Source organism: Ammospiza nelsoni, chromosome 2, assembly GCF_027579445.1.
Source record: "Ammospiza nelsoni isolate bAmmNel1 chromosome 2, bAmmNel1.pri, whole genome shotgun sequence".
Classification (NCBI taxonomy): domain Eukaryota; kingdom Metazoa; phylum Chordata; class Aves; order Passeriformes; family Passerellidae; genus Ammospiza; species Ammospiza nelsoni.
Genome location: NC_080634.1, coordinates 82,097,208 through 82,113,098, shown reverse-complemented (window position 1 = coordinate 82,113,098; position 15,891 = coordinate 82,097,208). Strand labels below are relative to the sequence as shown.

The window sequence follows — 15,891 nt, the reverse complement described above, 5'->3', positions numbered from 1 at the left end:
TCAAAACCTATGAATTTTGTTCAGTCATGAGGCTGCAGGCTTTGAGAAATTAAATAGCAGAAGTCACAGTGGCTGCACCGAGCACCACTTTTTATGACCCAAGGGACCTTACCTACTTTGCTAAGCAGCAGTTGCAACTCTGATCTGTCGCTTACCTACTTTGCTGAAGACCTTCACTAAATGCAGGGCCATCATTTCCAAGACAAATGAAAAGCAAACAACAAGATAGAAAACAAATTTTATTGAATGAACAAAAGTCTAAAAGTCTCCCATTTTTGGTTAACAAAAGCAGCAACCTACAAAACCCCTGCACTCCATGACAAATCTTTTTATGTCAAAAAATTAATCCTTGAGCAGGTATGAACATTTGTACACAGAACAATACAACTGTTGAGATGTGTTTGGGCAAACAACTGGATTTATCAAGTAAAGAGAAAAAGAAAAAGGAAAAGGAAAAAAAAGAATTCACCAGGGACACCTGAAAAAGCTTGAATTGTGTGCTGGCTGAGAGGTATATCATCGGGGCTGCCAGCAATTTTCAGCACTTGCATCCCCTTCACACAAAATGAAAAAAGCAGCAGACAAAGGACAGAGATTTAGACTGAACAAGGAAAAGAACTGCCAACAGAACCCAGTGTTCAGCTAGCTCATTTGGCTAATGGTAAATGCAGCTTTTAATACTTAATTTCATAAGCTTGTGTTGAGTGAGTCCATGCTCTCAGGAGGCTCCAGGGTAAGAATTCAGCCACTTCACCCACAGAGCAAAAGTAATAGAGAAGTTCCATCCTCGAACAGGTGATTCCTCAGAGTCAAAAACAGGCAACCAGATAAGGGAAAAGGAATTGTGACCTGCTTGACAAGATATGATTATCTGACTGACAAAAGTCAAATGGGAATTAAATGGAGAATGTACATTCTCTTCGTAAATCCAACAAGGTTTTCTAACCTATGTGATCTTTTTTTTCATTTGCACTGGATATGGGCAGCCTTACTAAAATGAAGTGCTAAAAACAAAGGCAATGCTTACTTTTATCCTTACACCATTTGCAGAATAACCCTTTTTTGTAATACCATAATTTTTCATGCTTTTGAACAATAAATATATTCAATGAAGTCTGTTTATTACACTGACTGATTTCAACCTGCTCTTTTGTTTTCACAGATCAGGACATAGTACAATTATTTCAAAAGAAATTATTGATTTTGCTATCATATTCACCTTTGATTGCAAAATTACAACAATCTGTGCTTATCTGTCACTTTATACATCAGATCTCATCTATTGCAACCATATCAACATATTTATTTAATAATTATGAAGCTGTATCTTATACCATAATTTCTATTCTTATGTGTTCTAGGACTAATAAATCCCTAATATGTTTTGATTAAAACTAACTTTAATATATCAACTCTATCATCTAAAGTTAATTTTAATCATTTCCATCATAATCATTGTAACTCTGATACCCACTGTTCCTCCTCTCCCGAAGATTAGATTTCTTCCACACAGATTCTTGATGAAAGCTAGCACTGAAAGATCGACCCAGTCGCCCATGTTGTTTCTTAGATATATTGTCTTCACTCTCAGATTTGGAAATTCCTTGCCCTTGTGTTTGGGACTGTTTATTCTGTCTAACGTTCCCAAATGGAAAATTCCAAGGACCAAATCTTTGCCAGTTAAGTCTCTGAAAGGCAATGATGCAATGAAGATTTCCTCCAACCTAATCAAAGAAAAAAAGGTTCTTTGTTAAATGCACACCACAGGCACATTTCTAACATATACAGATACTTGACATCAACATTTTGGCAAGTAACATGATACTTTCAAAAAGAAAGCAAACAGGAAGTGCCACAACATACAAACCAGGAAAAAGAATAAAAAACAACAAACAACAAAACACCACAAAATCATATACAGAAATACACAACTTGCATCAATCAGTTCTGATTATTTCCCAGATTCAATTACTACTTTCTTATTAATCTTTTTAATCCTTTTAAGCTATCCATTATATCCTTCATGGGCCAGTATCACTCATCTTCTGCTAGTCTTTTTTTACTTTCTAGCTATCTTCTCAGCAATTAGCTGTTCTGGTCCATTCTGATCTTGCTGACACAGTCTTCCACAGGGTCTTCATATCTGAAATAATCTCTACAGTCTATTATTTCTCACAGAGTTTCAATCTGCAAATCACCAGTACATCCTCAACCCATGAGATACAAGCCCTATCTATAGGAAAGAAAGCGACATGCATTGACAGTAACTCCACTAAAGGGAGACACACACATTCACTTATGCCTGATCCTACTCAATTGTACTTTCTTTCTGACTTAAATGTCACTGGAGGGTCATGCCCCAAAGGCTATGTAATTTGTCTGCAGAACATTCCTATACTTGCTGCAGCTACATTTTAAACCAACAAAGTTAGATATTCTGACCAAATACATTCTGCATACACAGATATCCTGGTTCATCCTGGCATATACCAAGCTACTGATGCTTTACATCTCGTCCAGTGAGTAAATCTAAATGACTTTGGTATGCAAGAACCCACATTATACTTTTGTCTTCAGCAACACTTCATAACAGAACAAATTCCTTTAGTGAGGTTATCTTACACTGCTGAAGTATGAGCGAGTTTGCAAAAACCTGCCATGAGTTTCCTCCCCTGCTAGTTTACCTTACCTTCTTTGTTTTTCGATGTTGCAATCCTCTCTCTAGGTGTCGAATATCTAGATATTCTGGATTTTGAGTGTTTAGGTCAGTGACAATATCTGTCCACCTACAGAATAAAATCATTACCACTCAGCTGATATTTAAACCTCAGCAACACAAAGACTCACATACACACGAATACAGACCTGTAGCTTTAGTCTTATCAGTGATTTAAAGGTAAATGAATGTGTAAAGTTACAAAAGCCTCAATATTAAAGACATCAAACTAGATGTAAAAATGTCACTTTTAATCAAAGCATTCACAGTGATTATTCCTGCTCTTGAGAAACACCTTCCAAAATGAATAAGAGCACTATGAGTCACAGTTACATTTCTTACACTTAGCAATTCATCAGTTTGGAAAAGAAAGAAGCAAAGTGTGGTTTAGGCAAAGCGAAACATTAGCCTTTTTGAAATTTAAACCTCTCCTACCCTTTTGTATTATTTTGCTCAGTTCCTTAGTTTCTTTTGCACATTAAATGCGCTTTTACCAGACAGCTCTCATCATAACTCACTCCTACATTTTATTTAATTCTAAACTATCAATTCAATCACTTCCAATTCACTCAGCTTTTCAAAGATTCATAATTCCTTCCAGCCCAACTGAAACAAATATTTTCACATTCCAGACCTCTTTAAACCTACATCACCTTTTCATTTCTATCAATGTCAAACCACCTGTTTCTCTCTAACACCATCCTCCAAGTTGAGAAAATACATTTCTACTCCAACCTTTGCTCCCTTTCCTTAAGCACAGAACATTCTGCCAGCTCTCAGTGGGAATGCAGCAGGAGGAAGAATATCTCCACAATCAAAATTAGTATTAGAAATGGTTTTATTATATATTCTGAAACTTCCTCCTGTGCCACTTGTAGCTAATATAACACATGACAAAGTTCTATCCTTGGGACCTACAATACGCCATTTCTCAGTAATCATATGCATACTGTGATTTTAATTTTGTTGCACTTAATCTCATAGTCCAAAATACCCAGGTATTTGCAGTTATTGACCAGGTCACATCATTGACAAAAAAAAAATTAAATATAACCAATCTGTGATATTTCTACACAGCACCCTCTAGTTCTCCTAGCCTATATGTCCAGTTTAGACACCAACTTTGTTTGAGTCAAATCTCATCTTAAATGTACTGTCTGAATGCACAGATAAGCAAATAACACAACAGAGTACAGGCTGCACCTGCACCTGAGTTAGGAGAATATCCTGTGCACAATCTCAGCAGCAGCAGAATATTCTGTGCACATCCCAGACACAGCCTGTGGATGTCCTCAGCTCCAGTGCAAACTCCTCCAAGGGCCATGCAGTCTGTAAGTCACAACTGGCACGATGACAGCTGAAACTGCCTTTTCTTCCTGACTAATATGAGCTGTGTCACACTCAAACAAGAAATGTGGGCCCTCAGCAGCCCACATATGTTCTGACAGGTGATATAAAACTGCAGAGCCAGCCTTGAAGTCAAAACACAAAGCTTCTCCCTAAAGCAGCATCTGCTTCTATTAGATACATATATATACACATGTATATATTCATTCAAAAGAACTAAAAAGTCACTCAGTGACTCTGAGAACTACAAACTGTTTTGAGAGAAAACATTCTTTTACATTCTCACCAAGTAACATACCTTTTACAATGTATTGTTGGATGCTTTCTGCTGGGCTCTCCAATTAAGATCCAATATTCCACTTCTTGTTGCAAGACACGACCTCTGTTCAATAGAAGATACAATCCTAGTGAGATTTATTGTGCATACTAAAAGGAAAAAGATATTGACAGTCTCTTGTTCTTTTTAGGAGTTTCTAACATTTAAAACTGTTTCCTCAGCCAAACTGAAAACCAGCTCCTGTGCTATAGTGCTCACAATTGTGTACAGGGAACCTTTTGTTTCACAAGGCCTGAAAGCAAATCTTGGGATGCTACTGCACATTATTTGAGAGGAAGACAGATTTTCACTAAAAGCAGTTTTATTTGGATGAATGACAGTCTGGTACATGATGTAAATATAAATATATAGGAAACAACAGAAATAAGAGTTGTGGAAAGCCACATAAATGTGGTACAAACGGCTTCCTCCCTATCCGTGATGTCTAACAGACATGAAAGAGTCCCTTCCACTATTTTTAAACTACACCTTGGCTGACAGTTGTTACTAAGACAGTTGTTACTAAGAGCTGTAGAGTAATCTGTAAGAATAAAACTGGCAACTTCAAACTCTTCCTTCCAAACATCCCATACCAGATACTGAAATCCAAACCTTTGAATTAATACTACTTTGCAATCAACTTTCAAGAAGCTCAAAGCTTGCAGTAACCTTGCCAAGGAAAATTTCTGACAGGTATTAGGGCAAAACTGACGAGATACACAGGACTGTTCTGTGACTTCCTGTGTATAATTATTTCATGAAAAACTACATCAGTTTCAACTATGACAAAACCTGGCATTTTTCTGCCTAGGGTATTAGACAGCATATGGCCTTACTGCTTGGAACAATTTGTTTACTTTCAAAAAATTCCCTGTAAAATAACAATGTATTCCATCAGTGCAAAGATGGGAAACCAAGACACAGGATAGATTGATGGACTTACCTAAAGTCACACTGGAAGTCTGTGGTTGAACTGGGAACCGAACCCAGGTCTCCCGAGTCCAAATCCAGCAACCTAAGATCATACAGGAAGTCTGTGGGTGACCTAAGAACTGTCTCTAAGCTCAGCCTAGCAACCTATCCACCCACTTCTTTTGGGACCTAAAATAGCTGGGTTTTTTTAAAGAAAAATTTTAGCTGGGTTTTTAAATAAAAACTTTACTTTGTAAGTGCAAAAACAGATAAACAGATAAGAACTGCTCCAGAATCTATTGGTAGTCCTACTGAAAACAAAACTTATTTTTTTCCTTAGTAGAATCAGAAAATTCAAAGAAAACAGGATGCTCATTTGGTCTGACCTCCAGCCTAAAGTAAGTCTATAAAAGTTTCTTGAACTTTTTATTTCATGCTATATTATTAGACGAGAACTATTGTTAAGAAAGAAAGCTAATGTCGACTTAAAAATAACATTACTAGTGACTAAGAATCCATTTCAGCCATGGGTAAATGGCTCATTACTAAACAACATAAATTTAAATTAGTTAAAAGGCTTGTTATGTTTCTCACTCATTACTAAACAACATAAATTTAAATCAGTTAAAAGGCATGTTGTGTTTCCACACACTGGACCATATTATTTTTCAGACTGTATTTTTGATCTAGTAAACTTTTGTTTTTACCTTGGTCTTCTAGTGAAGATTCTTCCTAACTGATTGAGTAAGCAAGAGATTAATGTTTTGGTAAACTCAAGTAGACTGATATGTTGGATTTCTACTTGGGCAATATTTTTTACACTCTTCTCACAAACCTGGCAAGTCAGTGAACTCAGTCTCAATAAAAAACTGTATTCTTTTGTTCATATATTAAAAGCTTTAATTAACCCTATCATAATCTTCACACTGGGAACCAATTAGATTTGAATGATTATGCTTTACCACCCTAATCAATGACCATTCTGAACTCCAACAGCAGAGCTAGCATTCTCTATTCCTTGATGTGACCCTACCTCAAAGTCAGACTGTATAGCATGCAAATAGGCAGAAGTTCACCTTGTACTAGTAACCTACACTTTTCATCGTTTAACATTCTCCAATTCTGGTATCCGCTAATTTTCTCTGTGATTGACTACTTGTGCTCTATGATAATACTAATAAATACTGACCAATGGCTGAACAGAGAGAAAATCCAACAGAATCCTTTAATACATACCATGTTTGCAAGCCCTCTGAGAGAGGAAAAACAGCTTAATGTGACTCAGTGAATGAGTAAAACAAACTAGTCTCCTCAAGAGAGTGCACAGAGTGCTCTGCAACACATAGCACTCTACATCAAGCAGCAAGGTAAATGCCTTACAAAAGCTAATACATATCTCAAGAATTAATATTTTTAAAGTTAAAATGTGTGGATTTAATGCAAGACTCTCCTCAAATTCTGTATGAATATTAATGCTATTACCTTTTTTTTTAATCCGTATTTAATTGAAAACTATATCAACTATTGCGTTATACTATCCTAGTAGTGTCACTCTGACAAATCTGAAATTATTATACAGGAAACTGTATTTTTATTCTAAAATAACTCTCATATTAAGCTTTTAGACATAGTCCAGCATTTCAGGCATTGTTAAAAAAAGCTCAACCTAATGTCTTAGCCCAAAGATCTCTTCTAGCTTTTCTTCCCCCATTCCCGGTAACAAATTCTTCACATATCTTTACTTTTCTATGTCTTACATGCCAGTAGTTGGAGTTTACAATCACCATTATAGTACATAACCACCATTCTGTGATACCTACACAACCCCTGCATTGCCATACTCAAGCACTGGTTTCTAAATGTAAATTTCATCACATTCACCTCATGAAGGACAAATATCACTGTAAACTTTTTGCTTCTAGTTTATAAATTGCAACACACACACACTCCCTTTGTTTTCCCTTCCAAGCTCTCTAGGAACAGACTCTCCCCATAATTACCTGTCTTTTTATTGTTTAGCCTTAAAAAAGACCCCACCTGGCCTTTTTTCAGCCCATATGTTTTTATTTTGCAGATTAGTTACCTTCACTTGTCCTTCAATAAAATAACTACCTTCTCTCTACATGGCTAGAAGGTCTTAAAAAACCAATTTCTTAATACCACTCACACTTTTCTGTTTTAAGTTCTCTCAATGTAGTCTGTTTAGTCATGTTACATTTTAAGTCAGTCCCTTCAAATCACAATGTAGTGTTTTTGTAGCTCAGACAGATGCCTATATGACATAAACGGAACCATTATTTATGGAGAAAAATTGTATCAATTTGCAGTAATTTTTTCTGTATGTTTCTTCCACTAAAATAAGCATAAACACAGTATCTTACCTATAGGCTTTACTAGCTTTTACTGGGGTTGCTTCAAATCCAATTGGGCAAAAATAATGGTTTTGGCAATGGTAGATGTAGGCCATTGATTCATCCTTCAGTCCACGTGTTAGCTTGGCTAGGGCCCCTGCAGCTACACAGAAAGATCAGGTTACAGGCCAGGCTGCTTTGGGTCCTGTGTAACACAGTCAGCAGACAAAAACCACCTATTTGACAACAAAGTAGTTATACTGCTTTTTAAGTGGGAGGACATGACCTGACAGGCATGCACAAAATATACTTTTGATTTCAAACTTATTATTTTTTTGTACCAGGCAGGAAATTAAACACTATCTGCTGCACGTTCTGTAGCAGGGAAATGCAATATAATGTATGCTTTATGTTTAGATCAAAATCAAACTTAAAAAAGAACCAGAAGTATCTCTTAACCCAGGAAATACACACTGCAACAGAATGCAGTCCCAGCTGCCCTAGGTCAGATGTGGCACCCATTGATGATAATACTGAAACCACAGAAAACACTCAAACATTTTGGTATCATGAGCCTCTTGTGGCTTCCTAGTCTCAGGAACACACAGAGGCATACAATGGTTTATAATGTGACCACAGTGCTCAGTTTCAGGAGAAGACTAGAAGAGGCACTGAAACATGATAATTTTCAAGTGGGATGTCAAGAAAAAAACCAATCCATTTTAATAATATCTTAAACTTCTCAGCATGATTCTGTGCTTTCAGAGAACCTTTCAGTTGTAAGGTAATTACCCAGGTTATACCAAAGGCTAGTAAATGGCACATGAAAGTAAATTTTTTTAAACAGCACACCTAAAAAGTAGACAAAAATGCGACTTCATAAGCTAATTGAGAATAATCACCTAACTTTAGAGAGAGATGTTAGCTACAGCCAGGCAGAACAGTTCATTACCTTTAAATATGGGTTTTTTAAAAGCATAAAGCATTAAGTAAGGACAAATTGTTTTTGTTCTCCCAGTGGATGACAGCAAAGAAATCCTCACACACACACCAACACAGAACTGGAAATGCAGTTGTTTTCCTGGATATCTTAAAATTCCAATTCTGTGACAGCAGAATACATAGCACAGAATGTGTTTTATCATAATAAAAGTATAAATGAAATTTTTAGCTAAATAAGAGAAAAAGTAAAACCAGAAAAATCAGCCAACTTGGAGTTTTTGATACCTTATATTGGACTGGAAGTATTACTTACAGACTTTGTCCTGTCAAAAGTACACACTGCAGGATTTTTCAATTTATACACTGTGAGATGAACACTTTAGCATTAGCTACGTACCAGTTTCTCCAGCTGTCTTGTTCTTCCCATGAGGTTTATACAGAACATATGAGCATCCCTTGATATGGAAGTGATCATTTATCTGCCTAAACCATCTGAAACAATAAGCTTAAAGATTGTAGTAACTCAAGAGTTATTAGATGCAATTTCATTTCTCACACTTTTCCTGTTCTTTGACAGTTTAGGAAAAAAGGTTTTGGTGTGCTACTAAGTACCTACCTCACTAATATTTAGATTGTAGATGACCACAACACCCAATACAAAACTTAACATATCCTAGACAGAGAAGTAAATACACAGAGCCTTTTCCTTCACTTTGCTTTTCCAGACTTGACACAGATACATAATAACCAAAGATCTGGATGTGAAATGTTGATCCTATTGTGTTTAGCCCAGTCACCTCTAATGTTCAATTATTCAGCCTTTAGAAAGACACACAAATTCTGAGGCGCCAAACTTCAACTGTGATTTGTAGGGTACATAAATGAAATCTCAGACACCAGAAGGGACCCTCCAAGTGAGACTTCCTGCTTATCCTGTTGGGTTTCTCTCACCTAAACTTTACAAAGCCTGAGCATTACAGGAGCCTCATACTGCAACTCCTCACCGCAGCACTAAGTGAGGACAGGCCAGCAATTTTTCCACATTAGAAGATTCAAATTCACATGTTTGAAAATAATACCTCAACCATAAAGCTATGTTGGGTAATGGGGATGGCTCCCAGCCCTTCTGTTTCCCAATCTGCTAAGCTCTTCAAAATTATTGGACAAGGCAGACAAAAATGAGAAAACAAAAAGATGGGTAACTTCTCTGCTGCACAGAAAATGCTCAGAGGAAATCAAATAAGAATTATAAATTTAAGTTTTGTCTGTACAGACTGTTGACACAAAGAGACAGAACATTATATCAGCTTGGTCTCTAAGAGTTACTCTACCATAAAGTTGCTATAGCCTGACATACTCCTGAAGTGATACAAATCCTGGATCTGAAATTCCTAAAGCAAGTAAGGAAATTTTCATTACATTTTCCAATGATCTAGCCAGTATGCTAGATGGAGAATAGACTGCTGCCACATTTTCAAATCCAGCACAACCCTGATCTGCCAAATACTAAATATTGCCCTAAAAAAAAAATTAACTAAATCAAATACAATTCATGAAGCAAGCAAGAATACTGCAAAAGTTTTTAATCTCACCAAAATGTAACACACCAAAGCCCTGTCAAAATGTTCAGCACTCTAGTACAATATGCTTCTTGGCTCTGTTTAATCCTAGAATGTCTTATTAATTTAATATTTTTTAAAAAGTACAAAGAATTTAGGTTCAACCTTTAAATATCAGGAAACAGCAGAGCAGAAATGATAAAAAATTTCAAAGTGTTTTGTGACTCCAGCCCCATGCTTTTGTTCCTGAACAGCTTCAATGCAGCAAGGATTCAGCACTACTTCATTTTCAGTTCTTAAATTACATTAAGCTAATAGTGTATCAATTGTCTTTTCAGGCCATCTCAGTGATATTACCAAGCATTTAACATGCATTTTGAAAAACAGGAAAATAAGTGTAAAGAGAAAGTTTCCTAACCAGGAGACTAGACTCTAATATTAGAGTATTATATAACTATTACACAAACTGAACCAAAAACCAAATAGAATTTCACATTGATCTGACCTGTATAACAACACCATTCAAAATGGCCAGTGCAAACAACTTTTGAGAAGTTTCATTGTCAGAGTACTCTAAAACTTTAGAGAATTATCATGTCAGCCCCTTTGTTTTTAAATAAATGAACTAGTACCATGTTTTTAAAGGTTCTATCTCTTAGCTGCATCTAAAGAGCCAAACATACCTCATTAAAGTTGTATTTCCAGTGAAGGGACCAAATCTAATCTCCTCAAATGGGGGCTGAAAACCCAGTATATGCAAGGCTTCTTCTTGAGTGATGGGGGGTAAACTTAAAAAAAACAAAAGTGTTGTAATTAGAAACATATTTTTGACAATCTAGAGGCAAAGCAAAGCAGTCTATGTGTGACTTTACCTTCCAGCTCCCAGTGTACTATATAAGAAATTCCAGCAAGACACTAAGGATGAAATTCCACAGGAAGTCTTGTATTGAGGTCGGCTAACACAATACCTTAAACAAAAAACCTCAAACATATTAGTAACACAATCTTGACTCGCATATCTTTTTTGTGTGCTATGTCACTGAAGTGCCACGTTATATTGAATGTTTTTATGTCATCTGTATTAAAACAAAAAAGCAAAAAAACCAAAACAACTGTACCTTAAAAACAAAAATTAAGAAATATGTTAATCAATTTATCTGCCAGATGCCACTACCCTATTTCATATAAATCAGTGAAATTTCTAACAGCTCCATGGGAGTTTTGTACAAATGATTCTGTAGGAAAATATGATTCTGTACTAATACAAAAAATGGTTTTATCCGGTCCCTTCTAACACGTGCCCTTGTGGCAAACCACATCTCTACCAATTTACTAATGAATGTCATTCTGGGCCACAGATTCCCTAGCTTAACTCCAACTTTCTGGTGTCATAGACAAAGTAAGAACCAGACAGATGCATTAAACTAATTGAATTGGTGAACTATATTAATACAATAATGGTTGTATAGAAATTATGGATTCTGATCAAGTATTTCCCAGTAAAAAAATAATATCAGAAGTAAAACATATCAGTGGTACATTTAAGGTTACTTTTTGCCTGACCATGCTACTGAACTAGTATTTTGTTTTGCAATGAATCCCCATGTAAGTTTTTCCCTTTGCTGAAAGCAAAGGGCATGTTTAGAGAGAAAAATGTTTTAAGAATTTCAACAGATGGGAGGGAAGCTCTAATTTTTCTTCTAGAATGCATGAGACAGTGTGTATATGCTTAACATCTCTACAAAAAAAAATTACAAAGACATTGTTGAGAAGTTTGAAATCAGGTAACTAGCAACAGTGTTTACTGAGGAACTACATGGTTAGTGTAGTTCATAAATTCCTAGCTCCATAAATGAATCCATAAATACTACCATCTCCGAAGGTCCAACACTTTTCTCTCCTTCACGTCTTCAAGAGCTGAACGTTGAGGACACTCCCTGTATTGTTTGCTTTTTTTGTCCACGGATTTTTTCTTTGTCCCTTGTTTCTTCATGTTGCCTGCAAACCAAATTTCAGAATCAAATGAATGTCTAGTTTGCTATTGGCAGCTTTCTTCTTGAGCACTTTTAGTAATAGCATACAGTAGACACCAGTTGTGCTAGTAAGCGTAAACTGGGACTAAACATTAACTGAAAGGAGAAAGCTCAAATACACAACCTAAATTGTCAACAGGTTTGTAAAGCTGCCATTAGCTCTGTAAACAACATGGAGTTTAGATCATGAACAGAATTAATGATGACCTGCCCAACTGTTTAGAGAGATAAGTCAATCTGATTATTCTAATGCATTAAATCACCCACCCCAGAAATAGACTCAGACCAACGTGGACCTCCCATCTCCTAACATTATGTAGGAACAGAACATAATGAAATGCTTGTTTTTCACTGCCAGCCTTGCAACCAGCTACAGTTTCTGACAAAAACTTATATGCAAATTCCTTAATAATAATATACACCCAAAGTCCTTTCCTTTTTATATGCCACTGTGACAGTAGAAAATGGAGAGTTGGGCCACATGCTAAAGCAGAAATATTTTTGTCCTCTTTTGAAGCCATACATTCAGATGCATAACATACTATGTCCTATTAAAACAAAAGAAAAAAACCCACTCCAACAACACTGTGGGAAGGCCAGGGAGGAAGAAACCACCCCAAATACTACACAGTTAAGCAGAAGTGAGCCTTGCTTTAGGTCCACTTCTCCTGGCAGTTACACTTGATTTTTACTCCTTTTTTCTCTCCTATCCTGATGAGCAGGCTCCTTGAAATGAAGTACAGGCTCTTGTGTAAGCACTTCCTGACAGGACACGTGAGATGCCCAGCTCACTTCACAAACAAGCCAGAAACAGGAAGCCTTTTCCTTTCACATCAAAACATCACCATCTCACCTGCTTTGCTCTTCAGATTTGAGTTCCCGCCATTGAACTCCGATTTGTCTATTTCCCATGCCAGTGGAAGCTTTCCAAGTTTGCCAGGCAAGCTTTCCAAGTTAGCATCCTCATTGTAGATAATCTCTGAAGCACCAGTTTGAACGCTGAGTAAGTTAGGTGTGTTATTCCCAACATTTAAGGCAACACTACTTGATAGACAGGCACTAACTGAAGCACTTGGACTTTTACAAATAGATGTGACTCTGTTTAAAAAAGCATAGTCTGAGCAGATGGTATAAAACTTCTCCCTTGTATGAGTCACAGGACATCCCCATGGATAATGCCCATCTTCCCTAGACACCAAGGATGCAGTGGAGGCGTCTGACATGCAGTATGGCTTCACGGGATCGTGAAGAGAAGCTTCTGGGGATTCTTTCCCAGGTCTGTTTTCAGTGTTGCCATTATTTCCAGAACCATTTTCTTTTTCATCTTCTGAAATAGTAGGCATTGAATGATACTAAGAGTATTGCACAGCGAAGAATATTTTTTCTTTATGCTTTAATTACAACAGGGTTTTCATCATTGCCTCCATTGCCTCTGCAAGGTATCAACAAGGTACCTGAAAAAAAATGTTGAGTTAGTACAGGTGTCTCATTCAGCATAAAATATACACAAATCTTATCTTTGAACTCATAGCCAATAAAAGCTGAAATACCCTTTGAGATACCACAACACAACATGGTGTCTTTCCCTAAGCCTCTCTAGAACTCTACAATCAGCACTTTTTATCATTTGTGAGGTGCCAACAGCATACACCGCAGTGATATCATGATGAGGTCATAATAATTACACTTATAAACCAGCACACAAATAAAAAAATTTAAAAATTAAAAGCTTTCTACATGTTCCTGCTTGTGGTTGCTCTCTTCTATCTCTTACAGTCACAATACACTGTGAAATACAGAATAATTTATACAAATTAATAAATCATCATACAGCAATTTAAGGTCATAATTTAAGGTCTTAATTCTGCTGAATCCTGCAAACTTTTGCTGCAAGTGAAGTTCAAGCACACTATTACAGTAACTACAACCTTATCGATTGTAAATTGACAACATCAGCCTCAATCTGTTCCAGTGCTTTCCTCCTATAGCTGCTAAAGGTTCCCTTTCATTTTTACGTGCCTCTTATTCTTCAAGACGTGAGAAAGAATAGCAGGTTTTGTTTATGGCAGCTAAGAATTACCAAAAACAAATTTAGACGGCTGGCTGGCTTGCTTTAAACGATCACTTTTAAAGGGCAAGCTGACAGCGGGTGTGTTATCTGTCATCTCAGCAGCTCGCACGTCTGCAGACACGCGCCGCAGATGGGAATCTGGCGCGAGGGAGGCAGGAATTCCGCTCCGCAGCCTCCTCCTGCAACACCGGCTCCGGGCCGCTGCCCCGCACCTGCAGCGCCCCGGGAGCGCCTCGGGGCCGGCCGGGTTCCGCCTGGCGGAGCGCAGGGACACATCCAAGCACCCGCCCTTCCCCCCGCGCTGCCGCCAGCCGGCTCCGGAGCGAACAGCCGCGGGCTGGGGGAAGGGGCTCCCCGGGACCGTGGGCTCGCTCCCCTCCTGGGCGCCTGCGAGCGGCAGCGGGGGCGGCGGGGCTGCCCCCGGTCCGTGTTACCTGCGCGGAGCGGGGCTCGCCGGCGTCGCCTCCCCGGCCGCGGCGGAGCGGGGACGCGGGCGCACCGGAAGCAGACACAGCCGCGCGCTCACCTGCGCGCCCCCGCCGCCCCCCGCCTCCTCCGCCGCCGGCCCGCACCAACTCCCGCCGCCGCACGGGGAGGCGCGGGGCTGCCCGGCGGCCACGGCCGCGCTCCCGCTGAGGGCCCTCACGGTGCCTCGGAGGAACGAGTGGCGAGCGCCTGCCGGCTGGGCCGCGACTGCGCCTCGGCGCCGTGAGTGGCGCCTCTTCGGTCGCCCTCCCCCCCATTTGCGCCCTTATGGTCTCGCCCGCTGGTGCCCCGCGGGCGGGCGGGAGAGGGAGGGAAGGGAGGAGCGGGTCGGGGATGGCGGGGGCGGGAAGCGCCCCCTGTGTGGGGGCTCGGCGCGGCACGGTGAGAGACCGACTGAGGGAGATGGGCCTGCTCAGCCTCGAGAAGAGACGGCTGAGAGCGGATCTCATCCATGTCTATAAGTATTGAAGGGAAGGTGCCAAAAGGATGGAGCCAGGTTCTGCTCGGTGGTGCCGAGCAATAGGACGAGAGGCAGGGATCGATGCGCAGGAAATTGGACCTGAATATGAGGAAGAACTTATTTACTCTGCAGGCTAGCAAACATTGGAACAGATTGTCCTCAGAGGCTGTGGAGTCTCCCTCACTGGAGATACTGAAGAGCCGTCTGGATGCAATCCTGTGCCCTGTGTTCTGGGCTGACTCTGCCTGGGCAGGGAGCTTAGACCAGATTACCTTATATTTGCACCAGGGTTTCTTCCCCTGACAGTAGTAAGAACATGTGTAACAACAATGCTTCTGTAAAACTGCATGAAGGAACAAAAGTTTATTTCAGGTGACACTGTCTGGAACTTCTGACAATATTTGTCATCTCATCCTTCACTGCGGTCAGCATGAACAACACTGAAGATGCAACTGGAGCTGTTCTGCTACTGCCACAAATATGTAAAATTAATTAATTTTTAAATATTCAGATCGATTTTATAACAAAGTCACTAAAAATTTTTAAATAAAATATCAAAAAGTTATATGAGGTCCTGCTGACAGAAGATTCACTCCTGGCAATTACGACACTGTGCCTCAGTCCACAAAGCCTCTACTCCCAGCAATACTTTCTGTGAGAGGTACTGCAATTAATGGAAAAAAAACCCAGAATCTAAT

The 15,891-nt window shown here is 39.0% G+C and overlaps 1 protein-coding gene across 3 annotated transcripts; it reads right to left on the bottom strand.

Annotated features, from left to right (window-relative positions):
• Nucleotides 1–226: 226 nt before the first annotated feature.
• Nucleotides 227–14,936, bottom strand: BIVM (basic, immunoglobulin-like variable motif containing). 3 transcript variants are annotated; one of them, XM_059493651.1, is made up of 11 exons: nucleotides 14,774–14,936; nucleotides 13,030–13,630; nucleotides 12,015–12,141; nucleotides 11,016–11,111; nucleotides 10,827–10,931; nucleotides 8,982–9,076; nucleotides 7,673–7,805; nucleotides 5,323–5,394; nucleotides 4,362–4,445; nucleotides 2,690–2,786; nucleotides 227–1,724 (listed from the first exon to the last, which is right to left on the bottom strand). In XM_059493651.1, exons 2-11 carry the CDS (start codon nucleotides 13,517–13,519, stop codon nucleotides 1,434–1,436), a joined length of 1,590 nt encoding a protein of 529 aa, XP_059349634.1. In that variant the 5' UTR covers nucleotides 13,520–13,630; nucleotides 14,774–14,936; the 3' UTR covers nucleotides 227–1,433. The 3 variants fall into 3 exon arrangements, with proteins under 3 accessions (XP_059349634.1, XP_059349633.1, XP_059349632.1); XM_059493650.1 differs by having other exon boundaries at nucleotides 14,682–14,833; XM_059493649.1 differs by lacking the exon at nucleotides 14,774–14,936 and adding an exon at nucleotides 14,257–14,471.
• Between the last annotated feature and the right edge of the window lie 955 nt (nucleotides 14,937–15,891).

What these genes read in the sequence shown, in the direction of transcription:
- BIVM (XM_059493651.1), bottom strand. Translation starts at nt 13,519, where the DNA reads ATGCCTACTATTTCAGAAGATGAAAAAGAAAATGGTTCTGGAAATAAT. An exon ending in GTGTTGGACCTTCGGAGATG is followed by an intron (nt 11,112 to 12,014) that starts GTAGTATTTATG and finishes TTTTTGTTTAAG; the next exon opens with GTATTGTGTTAGCCGACCTC. An exon ending in AAAGCTAGTAAAGCCTATAG is followed by an intron (nt 5,395 to 7,672) that starts GTAAGATACTGT and finishes GTATGATCTTAG; the next exon opens with GTTGCTGGATTTGGACTCGG.